Genomic DNA, 17,735 nt, shown 5'->3' with positions numbered 1-17,735 from the left:
TGATGATTTGGGGTACAGACTGTCAGGTCTGCAAGTGTGTGTGCTGAGAGAATGATCAAAACCTGGTTCAGGGCTGGACCTGGTCCATTTTCTGGTTTCACTCAGTATTTTCCATGCATTTGGGGCTCCTGTGGTTTAGAACAGATGCTGTTGGGATGCTCTAGAGGACGTGTGGTTGATCTTGGCTGTACAGAACAATTCTCTGCATTTCACTGACCTGGTGTCTATCATCTGTAGGGCCACATTCCTGAAGGTCTTTCTTGTCCTGTCAAACATGAAGTTTCCTCAGCTGGCTGGCTGCTGCTTACTTTTCACTCTTGTTTTTTTGTGTTTCAGGGTCCTTCACGAGCACATACAGAGGTTATCCAAAGTAGTGACTGCAAACCACAAGGCACTTCAGATACCTGAGGTAACAACTCTCTTCCTTTGCTTCTGTATTATGTGTGTTGGGATTTGGGCTGGGATTGGAATGGGGAGAGGACTATTCTGTTTTACACTTGGAAGGGTTGTTTTGCTGCCTGTGACAGCTGAAATATCCTTCAGGAAATTACACTGTACCCATGCTGTGGCTGTACCCAGCTGCAGCTTCTCTGGGCAACCTGTGCCAGGGCCTCACCATCCTCACGGGGAAGAATTTCCTCCATACCTGTAACTTAAATCTCCCCTCTTTCAGTTGGAATTCACCTTGCCTTACATATTCCCATTTCTCCACCACCTGTGAGCCCGTGGTGGCTGAGCTGCCCTGCTGCCCAGCAGAGCTTGCCCCAGGAGGGCTGGTTTGGTTGTTGCCAGGTGTACCTGCGCGAGGCGCCGTGGCCGTCGGCGCAGTCCGAGATCCGCACCATCAGCGCCTACAAAACGCCCCGGGACAAGGTGCAGTGCATCCTGAGGATGTGCTCCACCATCATGAACCTGCTCAGCCTGGCCAACGAGGACTCCGTGCCTGGGGCTGATGATTTTGTTCCTGTTCTGGTCTTTGTTCTCATAAAGGTGAGTTCTTTTGCAGAGATCACAAACCCCAGTTAATCCCTGTAATAAACAAGCAAAGTTAAGAAAGATAATGCCTGTGGGTCACAGGGAGCTGGCCAGGCTCAAACCCAGATCTGGTTCACCAGGGTTTGAATAGGAATGTCAGAAATGTGGTCAGAGTTACGGTTTTTGAATCCAAGCAAACTTTGTGTTTGGAACCAAGAAAATTGGGGTGCAGATGCTGTGTGGAGAGAAGAGTTTGTTTGAGGCATGTCCACAGCATCTGTCACCTGTGCCTGCTTCATGCTGTTCTCAGGACCAAGATGCAGACCAGGACTGACTTGGGTTGTGTTGCTGGTCTTCTTTGACATGAGTAGAGAATGGTCTGACATGTAGGATGCTGAAAGAACAGGCTTTATATGTGTGAGGTCCTGATGACCTTCACAGATTGTGGCGTGTTCCCCCTCTTTCTCTTGGCCTGCTAGTCATTTTTCCTGGTTGGAAAAATGTTCCTTTCATCAAACCTGATGCCTTCTGAGCATGTGAAGTGGGGCTGGCGAGGATAAACAGTCCCTACCCTGCAGGCAGGTTACACACTCTGTAGGATGAGGATCACTGCACAGAGGGAATTGTGCTTCTGTTCTGGACCTGGCGGTGTTTGTTGATGCTGGGCTTTGCAAACAAGCTGTATCTCTGTCTTCTCCCGCCCCAGGCAAACCCCCCTTGCCTGCTGTCCACCGTGCAGTACATCAGCAGCTTCTATGCCAACTGTCTGTCTGGAGAGGAGTCCTACTGGTGGATGCAGTTCACGGCAGCCGTGGAGTTCATCAAAACTATCGATGACCGCAAGTAGCTCGCACAGCGCAGGCAGACTGAGCAGGAGAGGAGTTGCTAAGAATGTACAACAGCTGCAGAAGCTGAAGAAAAGACTTTCCTTGTAAAATACTGTACAGAATTGAGGCATTTTAAAACACACCTTTACTAATCTAATTAATTTAACAGATTTTCCTCTTCTCTTTGGGTTGCATTTTCCTCCCCTCTAGATACTGGCACTGCAAAAGGGACCACAGTTTTCAGGTATTTTGGAATCTCAAAACATTCAGAAAATTCTTCATGCTTTCTCCACCACCCCTCTTCCTGAATTCTTATTCACGTGAATAATTCACTTCATTTAATTTCTAACGAAAAACTGAAACAAGAGGAAACGGGGCAGCCACGTAGTAAACTTTCTAGTTGAATACACCTTTTATTAAGAAAACACCAGCCACACTGAAAGTTTGTAGTAGCTGACATCAGTTATTGGTTGTATTTCACCTAAATTTTAAATCTGAGAGGACAGTGTAAATATTATATAACTATATTTAATGCATTGCAAGTATCTTTGGACTTCCTATCCTTTGAATAAACAAGCAGAAGCCTCTCTGACCTCTAACAGGTTGTGACCTACCATGTTTTGGTGACAAAAGGACTTCCTCAAAAGGCTAAGATTTAAAAAGGGCAAACTGAACTATTTATTAAGATGTAATTACTGAAATTTCTAAAACTGGAATTTATAATAGGGCTTATTAGCTAGCTGAACACTTCTTGGCTAGGGCATTAGGGTGTTACAGAGGTTTGGATATATAGAGGAGAGGGACTGTAAGTTACAATAGAAAAGTCTAATATAAAAAGGAGAAATAAAATACCTTACTGTAATATTTTTTCTGAGCTATTGTGTATACTGTACAAACCCCAAACAGAGATCCTTAACAGAACCTTGGGCTGTAATATATATTTTGATTAGTGACATTAAATACATATGCCAGGGGGTTCAGTGAATGTTTTTACTAAATGTTCTTCGTGTTGTCTGCTATGCAGCAGTGCAAGTTTTACTGTTCATAAAAAATATTTTAAAATAATATAACACTGTTCTTTATGAAACATATCATGACATCAGTTCAGGGTGTTTTATAGATTTCTCACCCCGCCTTCCCCTTAAACTGACAGTTATCAATTTAAGGAGGTTTTTATGCACAACACCACATGGGTTTTTCATGAGTGAAGTGGTCTGGGGCGTGTTGGCTGTATATAAGCACTCACTGCTCTTTTTCAGCTTCAATGCACTGAAAAAGGACAGCGAGCACTGAACTTTTTCATGTCAGTATTATTTCTTGCTCTTTCCAGAGTGTTCATTGCACTTCTGACAGAGGGATGTGGTAAGACTTGGTGTCTGTGATTGGTAAAGAAAACAAAATCTTTCTCGCATTCTTTTCAAAACACGATTGGTTCATTTTTGTGTGTGTGCATTTTGATGATTAAAACCTGTAAGCAACTAGTACTTGGGAAAATCATGTGGTCAATTGGAATTAGAGCAATTTAAGTAAAGTATTGAGTGCTTGATTTGGCTGTGCTACTTGTCAAGGCATAATCAGGAAACTCACTTTTTAGGGCTCTCAGATACAACTCAGTCGAGCAGTTTTGCCAAAACTGATCCCAGGTGAGAAGGTGGGATGGTAACCTTTTCCTTTTCTCTATAGTCTTTCTCCTCTATTAGAGACTCAGTTGTGTGGAGGAGCAATACTCAGTCAAAACAGAATTCTTCTGATCTGCCTTACTCGGTGTCTCAGTCTGTGTAGCATTGCAATATTCTGGTTATTCAGCCTTGATGGGTTTTTGGTGCTGAACATGTAATTCAATATTGCAAGCACAGCCCTGCAGCAAAGCACAAACATGCCCTTGAAGATATGGCCAGATCATATCAAAAAGCAATATAAGTTCATTTCTCTTGAAGTGTCCTGTAATATGTAATTATTACTTGAATATCCGAGATGTTAAGACTGATGTGTGAAAGTTCTGCAGTTTGGCTGTTGGTTGAGGAGAGTATTTGTGGGATGCCTGAAGAAGGCACAAGGACACAGGAGGTGGAGATCAGCCCTGTGCTGCCCCTCTGTGCTGGCCTGGCTCACCTGGCCAGCACCATCAGGGCTTTCAGCTTCACTCTCCTTTATGGAAGGGGCAAGAACCATTTCCTTCACAGCTTTTATCACTTGGTTTCTCTGCATAGAAAAATACTTACAAGAACTGGAGTCTTTTTTTAAATGTTACTTAGTTATTTTAAAACCAGTAGGTGTTTCAGTGAGCCCCAGGTGAGCCGAGAGTTTTTGTAGCAAGATGGTCCTTTGCTTCTTTTTTCCAGCCTACTCTGAAGGTCCTTTATTAGTCTTGATAGGTGTAGTTAGAGAATTAGGCTTTCCAAAGAATTAAAAACCTGCCTGTAATGTCCTTTTACTGTTTTCCCCTGCGTCCCGTAATGTTTTGTTTTAAAATGCTGAATTCCGTGTCTAGGAAGTGATGTTGTTAGGTTTGATGTGCAATAGCCAAGGTGGAAAGACACTGCATAGAGGACCAAAAGTAGCAGAACTGCTGCCAAAAGGTGCCAGCCACGGGCCTGTTGCTGTAATATCGGTGCTTTCTGTGAATTTACCTACTTGAGCCACTGGAGGAGGAATGGAACATTTTGGGCGAAGTGGAGCAGGGCAGGGTCCTTGGTACCAGGTCCCAGAGTGGACTTCAGGCTTGGCCGTTGTCTCAGCACTGATGTTGGCACGTTCTGAGGGGCTGCCACGTTAAACAATGGCATGTCTGTGCCTGGCAGTGCTGCAGAGGTGCTGGTTTCCTTTCTGGGCAGAGGAGGGAAGGGAAAGCGCTGGGGCTTTCATCTCTAGGAGATTCCTTTGTGCTCCTAAGTGAGATTTCTCTTTAAATCTTTTTAAAATCCTCTTTAAGAAGAATCAGAATGTGTCTGGCCTATCAAAGATTTGAGTTTAAAAGTTTTTGTTTTGAAGACCTTTTACTACCAAATGCTGAATGTAACTGCCATAAACTTCAGGAAAAAAGCCACGAACATGATGCTGTTTCCTGTGGGTGAGTCTGGTGAGCACAGAGTTGGTTTGTATTGCTTGGAAATGTTCCTGTTCTGTCGAGCCAAATTCTCACAGAATTGGAGAGCTCACTGCCGTGGGAATGGGGTGGGGAAGGGGTAGGAGAGGGGCAGAGCTGCTGGCAGCAGAGCTGAGCGTTGGCACGGTGGGGCAGTGTGCCTGCAGAGCTGGAGCAGCACAGGCAGCGGGACAGGGGAAGGATGCTCGTGTCTGGGTGCAGCTGGGGAACGTGGTTGAGCCTGTACTACTTGAGAATTAACCTCTGCTCAGTTAGTAATGTGTGTTCTGTACCTTTTAATTGTGCTTTACCTCTATTGAAAAGCTTTGTACTGCCTCTCCTCTTTGGTAAAGCCTTTATAAATCTAAATTAACGAGCTTGCACAATCTTGTATACAGGAACCCCATCTTGTCTCTTAACGTGATTATTAATGTATTATTCTGTAAAAACTGATTAAAAGGAGAGCAGTTTAACCGCTTGGCTTTGACGTTTCTGCCTCGTTCCAGTGCCATCAGAGTTGTGCTGGGATGGCCGTGCAGGTGTGAGCACTTGCCACTAACTCTGTGTGGTTTGCCCTGGGCATTGCTGCTCTGCTCCATCCTCACACACACAGGGAAGGGATTGGCAAAAAAGAGCCAAAATCCAGTAAAGGGGAGAGGAAGCTCCGCTGCACTGACTGCTTAACACAGAGCTCTTCAGTTATAGTTTTGAATCTGCAGCTTGGCTGTTCTGGTAGCTTGGGAGGAGAGAAATGGCTCTGCCTGCAGCAGGACTGCGCCTGTCCCTCTGCTGGCTGCTGCTTGGTGCCTTGCTGAGAGTGGTCAAGTCCAGAAGTATTATGGTTGGCGTCTTTTTTCTTAGGGAATTCTGATTTTTCCTGACGAGACTGGAGGGTTTCTTCAGCTGCCACAAACCCTCCCGGTGCCGGTGCCGGTGCCGGTGCCGGGCGGGGCTGCCTGAGCTCGGTCCCCGCAGCCTTATTGACCTTGATTCTCTCTCATTTGCATCCAGCATTTTTCATCCTCTGGAATATGGTGTTTGGGGACCTTTCCATCATTAAGTGGATTTACAGCAATTTCCTTATGTGTTTTCTCCAAGGGATTCTGTTATGAGAGGCACATTAAATCTCCATTAATACCTCATTATCCGACTGATAAGATTACCATGATAATGAGGCAGAAATTCTAATTGTTTCACTTCTTATTGTGCCTTTCATTAAATCATATACCTGGAAGTTGCTGTCAGAGTGGGGATCTCCAGCCTGCAGAGCCTGGGAGGTGACCTGTTCCTGTGCATCCTGCTTCTGTCCCATGGTACTCAGGGGCTCCTGGGGTGTGCTGGCCTTTTCTCCCGGGCTCCTGGGCCTCCTGCCCCGGCCTCTCCTCCATGGCCATGGTGCCAGAAGGGTTTCCAGTGGCCCCAGGGCCCCTGGCAGCCTGCACTGGGGCATGGGTTTGCAGAGGCTGTTCCACCGTGAGCTGCCTGCTCCTGAGGCTGGTTAAGCACAGGGGTGTGCAGCCTCTGTCGGAGCTGTTACAGCCCATCAGGTCAATGATCCATGAACTAAAAAGTCTCTAAGAAAGAGCAATTATTGTCTATCATGTGTCAAAGGCGCCCGTATTGACCCCGAGATGGAGCCATTATGGCCTGTTGAGGCAGCGATCCATGAAGGGTCCGTGGGAGCCGAGCTCTGGACACAGCGAGGTGAGGAGGCAGGGTGGGCAGGGGGACAGCCCTGGGGACGCTGCCATGGGCAGCCCGAGCCAGGCTGGGGCGGGGAATGGCTCTGCTGGGGTCCCCGGGGGATGGCCCCAGCTCCGGCTGCCCCGGTGCCCGCACAGGGACTCCCCGTGAGCAGCGGCACAGCCATCCCCACCAGGAAACACCAGAGAGCCCCGCTTGGCACTGGGGGCAGCCTGGAGCCAGAGACACCCCCGTGCTCAGCCTGGTGCCCATGGGCACAGGAGCCCGCTGGGGTGGCTGCTCTTGTCCCTGCCGGGGCTCCCGGCCAGCTCTGCCCGGTCGGGCGCTGAGCCCGGGGCTGGCCCTGGAGCCGAGCAGGACCGAGCTGTCCCAGCCCCGGCCCCGGTCCCAGTCCCGGTCCCAGCCCGGCTCCGTGCAGCAGAGCAGAGCAGAGCGTTTTCCTGTTCGGGGGGCTCGGGCTCCTCCCGCGCACAGGAGGCGATGTCTCCATAGAAACTGGCACGTTCGGAGGGCAGCGGGAGCGGGGACCGAGACAAAGCCTGAGCGGGAGCGGCCCCGGCTCGGGGACCCTCGGGCAGGCGGCTCGGGCGATGCCAGCCCGGGCCCCGCTGTCCCCGCTGCCCCGGGAGGGCACAGGGGTGGCACTGTCGTGGCAGCGTCCCCTGCCCGTGTGGCGGTGCCACCCGTGTGCCAGGGTGGCTTTTGGCACCAGCCTGGGCCGGGCAGGTGCGGGAGGGCGGCGGGGCCGGGCGGGAGCGGGCATTGCCCACCCTGCCCATTATTGCCCACCCTTCTCACCCTGCCCATTATTGTCCGCCCTTCTCACCCTGCCCGGCATTGCCCACCCTGCCCATTATTGTCCACCCTTCTCACCCTGCCCATCATTGCCCACCCTTCTCACCCTGCCCATCCTGCCAGCCCTGCCCGGCACTGCCAGCCCCGGGCTCAGCCACCTCGCCAGCAGAGTCGTTGGGCTGGGGTTAATCAACATTCATTCATGTTTCCAAGTGTAAATTGAGCATTTGTTTAATTATGTGTAAGCAGCAATACATTCTGGCCATTATCTAAATCACTATTTTATTTCCTGGATGTGGTTTCATAATGCTGGGTTTGTGCTCCAGCCTCTGCATCATTAACAGAGAAGAGTTAATGAATATAAAAGCGTAAAGGCTAATTACACTTTAATTTACAATCATGGTCTCATTTTGGGACCACATGAAATCTGTTTTGAAAACAATTAAAACAACAAAAAAAAAAAAGCCCAGGGAAGGTCTGGAGAGCGGGAGGGTTTTGGCACAGAGCGGCGCCGGTGGCCGGCGGGGCCGGGGCTGCCCGGGGCGGGTCCCTCCCGTCCCCTCGGCCCCGCGGGGGCGGCCCGGGGCTGCCGTGGGGACCGGGCTGGGCGGTGTAAATTGGAGCCCGAGAAGAGCACAGTTCACTGGAAGGAGACAAAGATTTATTGGGCTGCAGATGTGGAAAGCAAAATTCACCATAGTGCTGACTCCAGCACTTTGCAGCATTTACCACTCCTGGGGATGCTGTTCTGTGCCTGGTCCTTGGAGGGACGGTGCCTGCAGATGAGCTGGCGGCAGGAGCGGGGCCGGTGAGCGGGGCCAGGTGAGGTTTTGTCCCCTCGAGGGTTTTGTGTCAGGGCAGCTCCTGCAGGAGCCCCTGGCTCTGCTGCCACCAGCCCTGGCAGAGGCCAGGAGTGTCCCAGAGCATCAGGGCACCGTCACAGCTGATGCTGTGTCCAGGCCCAGGGCAGGAACTGTCCCCACTGGCACGGGATGGCCTCTCTGGATCTGGCTGTGAGTTACAGGTGGGATCTGGGGCTGAGGTGTGGGCTGGGAGGAGAGCAGGGCCCTGGGGAGCAGAACTGGAGCCTGTGCACTGTGCTTTGCAGTGGGTGAGTACCTGTTTGCATTTCCTTTATTCTGATTCCCTCAGCTATGGGATAAAAGCTGTGCTGGGACCAGGAAGGAGCAGCGGCCTCAGCACCAGAGAATTGTTCCCTTCTCTGGGCTGGCTGTCTGCGGCCAGCAGAGGAAATAAATCTCCCTGAGAAAACCACTTTGCTCACACAATTCCGATCCAGCAGGGCACGGTGGCATCACTCACTCCTTGTTTTATTCAGCTGATGCTCTTTTCTGGGCCAGTTGAGCCCTGCAGCAGCACGATGCCTTTACAGGCGCTCAGAGCTGGGGCTCGTGGGCCTGGGCACTGCGAGGGCAGCGCTGCCCACCCTGCCAGGGCCGGCTCGGGCAGGGCTGTGGATGTGCTGGGACTTGTCCCCCAGGCCCGGGCCCTGAGCTGGTGCCCTGCAGAAGTGCTGCAGTCCCCGTGGTTCTGCTCCCCCTGCCTCTGCTGAGGACAGGAGGTGTCCCTGGGGATGGCTCAGGGACATCTGCCCCGTGGGATTTACAGGAGCCAGGGGCTCTGTGGGCGCCCCTCCTGCTGCTGGTGAGCTGGGCTGGGACAGGGGAGGCTCCTTCAGCCGCGGGCACGGCGCTGGGCACTGCGGCAGGCCCTGGCTGGAAGGTGGCTCTGGGGCTCTGCTGTCCCCGTGCCCCACGGTGGGAGCCCATCCCTGCTGCTCTGCAGGCACCTGGGAGAGCCCCTCCCTGCCCCTGCCCCTCAGCAGGGCTAACGTGGGAGCTGTGCCACCGCCAGGCTCAGGCAGGTTTGTCACTTGTCACTGACGAGCACACCCAGGGGCTGAGCGGCCGCTAATTGCAACCGCTCACAATTGGGAATTCCTGTGGGTTAGGCACAGTACCTGCACTAACAGGGATTTCACTTTCACAAATCCATCCTACCGAGGGCAGCAGAGGAGGAGCAGCTGCAGTGCCCTGCTGGCACTGGGAGCAGCCAGTGGTACCACAGGGGCCAGACCTTCATCACCTCCTTCATCACCTCCTGAGAAATGCGGTACCCAGCCTGCGGCTGGGGGGACGCCAGGGCTGCTGAGGGCTCCAGGTACCGGGGGGTGCTGGCTCTGGTGAGTTGTGTCTCAGGAGGGCTCAGGGCTCACTCAGGGCCCTTTGCAGTGGCACCGGTAGTGGCAGGGCCCAGCTCCCCTTGGCAGCAGCGTGGGGATGCTGCTTGTGCAGGGCATCATCAGCTCCCCTTGTCAGCGTTCCCACCTTCCCACTAATCCTTGTCATCCCAAATCCTATCAGCACTGATTTGATATTTACCTCCAAATCGTGGATGAACATGTTGAACATCATCATCCGATGATGATTCCCCATTGACAACTGCTTTTTGAGACCTGTCAGTCAGCCAATTCTTAATCCTTCTAATGTGAGCTCTATTGATATTATATACAGCTAATTTTTTAATCAAAACGTCATGTGCTATTAAATCAAATGCCGAAGAGAAGCCAAAGCACACTACTGCTCCTCAGTTACTTTTATCAGGTAAACTTTTAAATTCAAGGAATGAAACCAAATTTTTTGACAAGCCCGGCTTCCCATCCAGCCACGCTGCCGGCTCTGGTTTCAGCCCCCCCTGCTGCCGCCTGCAGCCGCTCCAGCTCCTGAGCCTCTCCCGGGATGGACACGACCGGAGGGTGAGTGTGGGGCCCGGGGCTGGGCGTGCCAGGGGAGGGCCGGGTGCTGGGAAACTGCACAGTGAAAGTCTTGGTGGGGAAATGGGAATTTTCCTCCTGCTCTGGATGCAGCCTCTGACCTGGAAACGGCGGCCCAGCCTCCCCTGTGCGGCGGGGGCAGGCGGCAAATGCGAGATGACAGCGCAAGAGGCGCCAATCTGGTCACCAGCTGTCCGGCGGGCACCGGGCCGGGCTGGCACTGCCCAGCCACGGAGCGATCCGGGGAGGAGGAGGAGGAGGGCAGGGCCGGGCTGGGCAGGTACGGGCGGGCGGGCACACTCTGCCCGTGCCAGCTCCGTGCTGGGCTGGCACTGACCCGCGGGTCCTGCCATGGTGGCCCTGGACTGTCCCTGGGTGCGGTTTGGGTGCCTGTGGCACCGAGGCTGAGCCCTGGGCACCGTGCCCAGAGCCAGGTGAGCCAGGCTGCCCTGGGTGGGCACTGGTGCGGTTTGGGTGCCTGTGGCACCGAGGCTGAGCCCTGGGCACCCTGCCCAGAGCCAGGTGAGCCAGGCTGCTGCCAACCCTCTGTCTGGAGAACCACAGCTCCTGCCCTGGTCCATCCAGCACAGGGATGCCCAGCTCTGTCCCCTCCAGCTCAACCAACCCTTTGCAAATCTGAATTAATAAGGTTGCACAGCTACAGACACAGGAACATGGGCTGTGTCTTGTCTTTGTCGATCAATGCTTTCTATCATCCCATAAAGCTGATTAAAAAGCAGAGCCCTTCATCTCACCAGGTTCCGCATCCCAACATTATAAATTTGATATTCCAGTCAATGATTGTCAGCGCTGGCGGAGGACACGGAAGCTGGTCAGTATTTGTGGTTTATAATTAATACTGGAGCACTGGGTTTATATGTAATATTGGAGCATTGCTGCAGAGGGCACCAAGGAGGGATTTGGGGTGGTTAGGAATTTATTATCCCTAAAATGTCAAAGAGCAAGAGCAAGGCAGTTTGTGTGTCCAGCAGTGCCCGCTCCAGAGGGACAGGGGGTGACCAGTGTGACCTGTCACGGTCACCAGCTGTCCCCAGAGCTGCTGGCACGGCCGGCCGAGGGGTCAGCTCCATCCGGCCCTTCCTGTGTCCGCAGGGAAGCTGCTCTGAGCAGATGTGTGTGCCCAGCCCTGGACACGGGATGTTGGTCCCTCAGGCTAGGCGGTGACCTGGTTGTGCTGCCAGCTGCTCGGGAGCCCTGGGTGGATGGAGCTGCTCCCGTCTGGGTCCCCGCCGGGGCCTCAGCCCCCCAGGCTGTGGGCAGGGCTGCGGGGCTGGTCCTGGCCAGCCGTGGGGCAGAAAATGCCACCAGGGCACCCCACAGACTCTGCTGGGCCAGCACAGGGGATTTTGGGGCTTGCTCCAGGAATAAGAGACTTGACCCCAAAGGAATGTCCTGAGCAGTTTCCCTGGGACAAACCCCATAGCCTGAGCAGATCCCCAGTGTCACACACCTCGTGTCGTGGTGAAGTGCAGGGGAGGGCTGAGGGGGTCACTGCCCTCCGGACAGGAGCAGGGACAGGGACAGGGACAGGGGCAGGGACCGGCGGTGGCAGCGGGGGCGCAGCCCGAGCCGAGCCGGAGGCTGCGATCGGCGGCCTCAAGGTGGCACCGTAAGAGAGGGAACAGCGCGGCAGAACAAAGGCACAGCGCAGAGACTCAGAACAGAGCCCAGCACAGCTCAGAGCCCCCAGCCCTGCACAGAGACCCCAGCCCAGAGCCCCCAGCCCCTGGACAGGACACGAGGGTTCCGATGCCCCCGGCAGGAATGGCAGCACTGGTGAGGAACATGGGGTCATGGTTGGTGGCAGGATCGGGGGCCTTGGGGCACCCACAGCCCCCGGCCAGCACGGGCAGGACCCTCAGGACTCTCAGGACCCTCAGGAACCCCAGCCTGGTGCTCTGCATGTCCCGGGGCCGTGCCAGTCACAGCTTGCAGGGGACCAGGCTGATATGGGTCAAACATCCCATGTCTCCAGAGATTTTGGGGTGATTGTCACGTTTCTGTGTTTCTCCAGGCACAGGAGGGCGGATGCTGTGCGTGGTGTGGGGCTGGTGCCCAGTGCAGACGATGGCATGGATCCACCCAGCCTCTGGTGCCAGGTACGACGCTGGCATTCCCAGCTCACTCCCCTGTGCAGGGCCAGGGATGCTGGTCCTGGGACCCTGCCCAAACCCCGGGTGGGTGTGTGGGGCCCCCCTGCCCGGCTCCCCCACGGGAGGGCCCCTCCTGCTAATTGGAGTGTGCTGAGGAGGAACTGAGCCCTGCCTGCCTTGACACTGGGACCCAAACCTGCTGTAGAACCAAATGGATACACACACCCACATCCACCAGGCTTTTAGTTCAGCAACAAGTGAATCCATCAAAGCCCAGCACCTAATTTAATAGCAATAATGAAAGGTGTGCGTCACTATTAATTTAAGCACTCCAACATTAGCCTTGCACTTAGAAACCAGCAAGGCAAAGCTATTTACAAATGAATGTACCAGGGCAATAAATTGAAAGGACTGGTCTGACCTGCGGTGGCGGCTTTCTTCATTTATACATAGATATATTTCTATAGATGCATTTATTCCCATCTCTTTAGCGAACTCTCCCTAATTAAGTTGAAGTGGCAGTGGAAGTGTGGCAGTAAGTGTGGAAAGAAGCTGCTGAAAACGTATTTAATTCATTATAAATAATCTTTGATACCGTGGGGTTGCGTAAAGGTTTCGGTATCAGAGCAGGACGCCGAGGAAGGCCAAGGAGATCACGGGCCCGCGGTGGGAGCGCCTCATCCCGCGCTTTGAGGTCCTGGCGGAGCGGGGCGAGGCCCGCGGGCCGTGCCTGCCCCGGGGGCAGCAAGGTGCGTGTCACCCGCATTAAGGGACTTTAATGTGCTCCGAGTCACATTTCTGCACCCTCGCAGAATACATTATCTGCGCGCTGCCTTCACAGGCTGTCACCTCGCGGGGAGGCTGCAGAGTTCCTGGAAACCATTATCAGCCTCTAATGATATTATCAAAATTGGAGCACTCGTGGCGTGGTGGGGGCCGGGGGTTCATCCCTGCTCTGTGAGGGGGCAGCAGGACGGGACTGTGGCTCCGTGGGTCCCTCTCTGGGGTCCCGTGGGTGATGTGCCGAGGGATGCAGAGGCCGTGGGTACCTGTGAGGGCTGGATTAGGGTTAGGGCATCTGGGTAGGGGCACCTGCCTGTGCCCCGTAAGCTCCGTGCAGGAGCCCAGCCCCAGGGCACGGTGCCCTTCCCATGGCACCGCTGACCCCGAGCGCTGCTCTGCCCTCCCAGGCTGCTGGCACCACAGAAAAGCAGAGCCGTCTCTTTTGGAGTGTAATCTCCTGCCTGCGACAAGGAGCCACGCAAACTGATAAATTGCAGATTAAACGAGTGCCACACTCCACTCCAGCCCTGGCTGTTAATTCCCCTGTTGTGCAATTCCCGGCTCTCAGGGCCTGTCAATTCCAGCTAATCGCAGGAGGCACTAAAACACTCTGCCCTGACAGCCCCGGATCGAGGCACCCCTGACTCCCGGCTCAGGTGGATTGCACGCATCACTTATGCACAAATCAGCAATATGCCAGCAGGGAGGAATTATGTCCGATGACAGCCCAGACATGAGGTACATATTGCAGAGCCGGCGAGCCCCAGCCGCCGTGACAGATTGCGGCGCGGGGCTGCGCTGGTGCGGGAGCGAATCCCGCCTGCCCCGGCCCCGAGCGCACCCGGAGCCACCGGCCCCGCGCCCGGGCTGCGGCACCAAAGGGCGGCCCCGCAGCCTCTGCCCCTCCCTGCCCTGTGCCCGTCCCTGGCCCTGTGCCCCTCCCTGTGCCCATCCCTGTGCCCCTCCCTGGCCCTGTGCCCATCCCTGTCCCCCTCCCTGTGCCCCTCCCTGGCCCTGTCCCCATCCCTGTCCCCCTCCCTGTGCCCCTCCCTGGCCCTGTGCCCATTCCCGTCCCCATCCCTGTCCCCGTTCTTGTCCCAATCCCTGTGCCCGTTCTTGTCCCAATCCCTGTCGGTGCCAGGGCCCAAAGGGGCAAAGGGAAAGGGAGAAGATAACGGGGCACCATGGGCACAGGGAGGGCCCCCCGGGCTGAGGGGTGCCAACGCACCCTGCTGTGCCCAGCTGGGGTGGGGACCAGCCCCGCTCAGCCCAGCCTGGCTCTCTGTAACATTTAACTTGTCGTAGTCTGTGATCCTGAAAAGCTGAAATTAATGACAGCCTTGCAGTTGCTCATTAATAATTGCTTCATTACTGTACGCAGTTGCAGCCTCCTGACAATAATGGGGTTTGCTGGTGTATTTCTAATTATCTGGCATTTCAGCTCCCTAATAGAGTCCCGGTGCTCCCTGACGAGACCTCTCTCTCCAGCAGGAGCTCAGCCCAGCCCGCTCGGCCCAGCCTGCTCCTTCACCTGCAGCTCCTGGGAATGGCTGAGCCGCCCTGGAGGGGCCCACACAGGGCCCGGGGGCACCGAGACCCTCCAGGCCTGGCCTGAGCTCTCCCCATCCCCGTGGCACACCTGGGGCTCTGCTGAGGGCGGACTGGGAGCAGCGACATCGTGAGAGGAGCTGGGAGTTCCAGTGCCCTGAGCAGGTACGTGCCTGTGGCTGGCAGCGCTCAGCGTGCCCACACCACGGCTGTCCCCTTAGCCACACCATGGCCATCCCCGTGCCCACACCATGGCCATCCCCATGCCCACACCATGGCTGTCCCCTTAGCCACACCATGGCCATCCCCGTGCCCACACCACGGCTGTCCCCATGCCCACACCATGGCCATCCCCATGCCCACACCACGGCCATCCCCATGGCCACACCACACCCATTCCCATGGCCACACCACGGCTGTCCCCTTAGCCACACCATGGCCATCCCCGTGCCCACACCATGGCCATCCCCATGGCCACACCATGGCCATCCCCGTGCCCACACCACGGCTGTCCCCATGGCCACACCATGGCCATCCCCATGCCCACACCATGGCCATCCCCATGGCCACACCATGGCCATCCCCATGCCCACACCATGGCCATCCCCATGGCCACACCATGGCTGTCCCCTTAGCCACACCATGGCCATCCCCATGGCCACACCATGGCCATCCCTGTGCCCACACCATGGCCATCCCCGTGCCCACACCATGGCCATCCCCGTGCCCACACCATGGCTGTCCCCATGGCCACACCATGGCCATCCCTGTGCCCACACCATGGCTGTCCCCATGGCCACACCATGGCCATCCCCGTGCCCACACCATGGCTGTCCCCATGCCCACACCATGGCCATCCCTGTGCCCACACCATGGCTGTCCCCATGCCCACACCATGGCCATCCCCGTGCCCACACCATGGCTGTCCCCTTAGCCACACCCTGGCCATCCCCGTGCCCACACCATGGCTGTCCCCATGCCCACACCACAGCTGTCCCCATGGCCCTGGCACCCCAGCAGCCCTGTCCCTGTGCCCAGGCTGTGCTCCAGCCCGGGTGAGCAGAGCAGGAGGAGGTGCCAGAGCTCGGAGGGTGCTGGGGCTGGGCCAGGCTGTGGCTGTGGCTGTGGCTGTGGAATTCCAGCTCCCGGCAGCAATCCGCCCCGCAGTGGTGGCAGTGGCAGTGACGGGGCAATCGTGGCCGTGTCCCCACGCTCCCAGCCTGGAAATGACCACTTGTGCCCCATTCCAGCCCTGCCACCAGCTCCCAGCCCATTACGGCACACGCGGGCCCCGCACTCCCACCTGGGGAGGGGGCTCATTTGTAGTTAAAAATCTATTGTGACTTGTCAGAAAAATGAATAAATGAGCACATTATTTTTTCATTTTGGAGCTCAGCATCTGTTTGTCTAATCAAGAAAGAGAACTGGGAAAGTCAACCAGGGCTGACGCACACATTTTATTTAACTTTTCCTCTGTCAAAGGAGTTTAAATGTGTAATGAACAGGCCATGGTGATTTGAAATATAATCCCATTACTCTGATGAGATTACCCAGGCTGTGAGAGTTCACAAATCATGCTTAGGGTTTTTAGAGTGAACAACACCCTGTTGAGATTTTTTTCTCTTTTTGCATTTAAGCAGAGGTGTGTGGGGAGAATAAAACATGACAGTGCTTAACCCTTCCCGCAGAGGAGCAGCAGCACGGGGCTGTGCTGGGGCCAGCCCTCCTTGTGCCCGGTTCTTGGTGACCCTGAGCTCTCCATGGCAGCGATGCAGGGAGCACACCTGGCCAGGGCACGCTCCCGCTGGCCCAGCTGCGCCCCTGTGCCCGCTGTTCCCTGTCCTCGTGGCTGTCCTTGTCCCAGTGCTGCTCGGGGTGGCTGTGCTGGCTGTGATTTAAGGGGCATTAATTTCAGCTGCACAGCAGCACCCAGCCCCACCCGCCGCCACAGCAGCGCATTTCCATGGATTCATGGGCCCATTACAAACATGTCTCCATAAATAACTCCCCCCATTAATCTCAGGGCTGCACCCACGGCTGTGCCATGGGTTTCGCTTGCTTGTCCTGGTGCCAGGTCTCAGCCCCCCCTGAGGGGCAGCAGCAAAACCCAGGGATGCCCCAGACTCCTGCCAACCCAAAAGCAAAGGTAATTCTGGCTGGAATTGGTGCTCTGGGAGCTCCTGGCAAAGCCCTGCAGAGCCCAGGGAGAGCACCCAGTGCTCTGCCCTTGGGTGCCAGCTTGTGCCAGGGTGCCCTGGGTGTCCCTGCTCAAAGGTCTCTCTCTGGTGCTCTCCTGTGCTCTGACAAAGCCGAGGAGGTGGAGGGGAACTGTCCCTGTGGACAGGAGCCCTCTGACAGCAGGAGCCAGAGGGAATTGAGGGGATCTCTGGTGCCTGCAGCAGCTGCCTGCGTGCGCAGGGGAGCCGCGCTCTGCTCTCTGGTAGCAGGATGGGGGAACAGCTTGCCTTGCTGACCCAGTTGAATGCCCATCTGACTCAATTACATCTACAGCTACCGGGGAAAGACCAGCCCGCGATGGCTCCGTGCTCAGCTGTGCACACTCTGCAGCCACGAGCCTGATTTAACTCCTTCAGGGGCGCTGGGCAGCAGAAATGCCTGCTCTGGGAGGGATGCTCAGCTCCTGGAATGCTGCACCTTTCCGGGGTTTAAGGAAGGTTTCCTGTGGGCCATGCATCAAACTGAATCTGACCTTTGGAAGCAAACTTGCTTTTTAACTGTCAGTGGCTCTTTTGCAGCAAATAAACTCACTTTGGGCTCCAAAGCTCCCCGCTCCTCACGCAGCCTTGGAGCAGCCTCTGTCTGTCCCTCTCCCTCAGGACACCCACACCAGGAGCAGGAGGCCGTGAGCACAGCTGGTCTGGGCAAGGGACTGTGCCACAATGTCACAGACAGCACAGAGGTTATTGGGTGAGATTTTTAGGCTCTCCTGAGAGCAAACCTGCACATGCTGAATCCCTGCTGATAACAAATACACGTGAGGGGGTGGCAACAGCACTATGGCCATGGAAACAGGAGATTGCTGCAGATTATGGTACCAAATAGGCAATTTTTCAGTTCAGTTAAAAAGAATTGAAACTGGGTGGCCAAAG

At 55.2% G+C, this 17,735-nt stretch overlaps 1 protein-coding gene across 5 annotated transcripts in view; it reads left to right on the top strand.

The window, feature by feature from the left end:
* The window catches only part of GAPVD1 (GTPase activating protein and VPS9 domains 1), a 28,559-nt gene extending 23,195 nt beyond the window's left edge, over positions 1–5,364 (top strand). For all 5 annotated transcript variants that reach the window (XM_064727462.1, XM_064727465.1, XM_064727464.1 and 2 more), the window contains 3 exons: positions 337–409; positions 793–990; positions 1,682–5,364. In XM_064727462.1, the coding sequence (XP_064583532.1) occupies positions 337–409; positions 793–990; positions 1,682–1,822 (412 nt within the window). In that variant the 3' untranslated portion in view covers positions 1,823–5,364. The remainder of the gene's footprint in view (positions 1–336; positions 410–792; positions 991–1,681) is intronic.
* Positions 5,365–17,735: the final 12,371 nt, after the last annotated feature.

The sequence above is a fragment of the Zonotrichia leucophrys genome, chromosome 17 (genome assembly GCF_028769735.1).
Source record: "Zonotrichia leucophrys gambelii isolate GWCS_2022_RI chromosome 17, RI_Zleu_2.0, whole genome shotgun sequence".
Taxonomy (NCBI): Eukaryota; Metazoa; Chordata; class Aves; order Passeriformes; family Passerellidae; genus Zonotrichia; species Zonotrichia leucophrys.
Note: the sequence above shows the minus strand (reverse complement) of the source record. Positions and strands in the feature narration are given on the sequence as shown.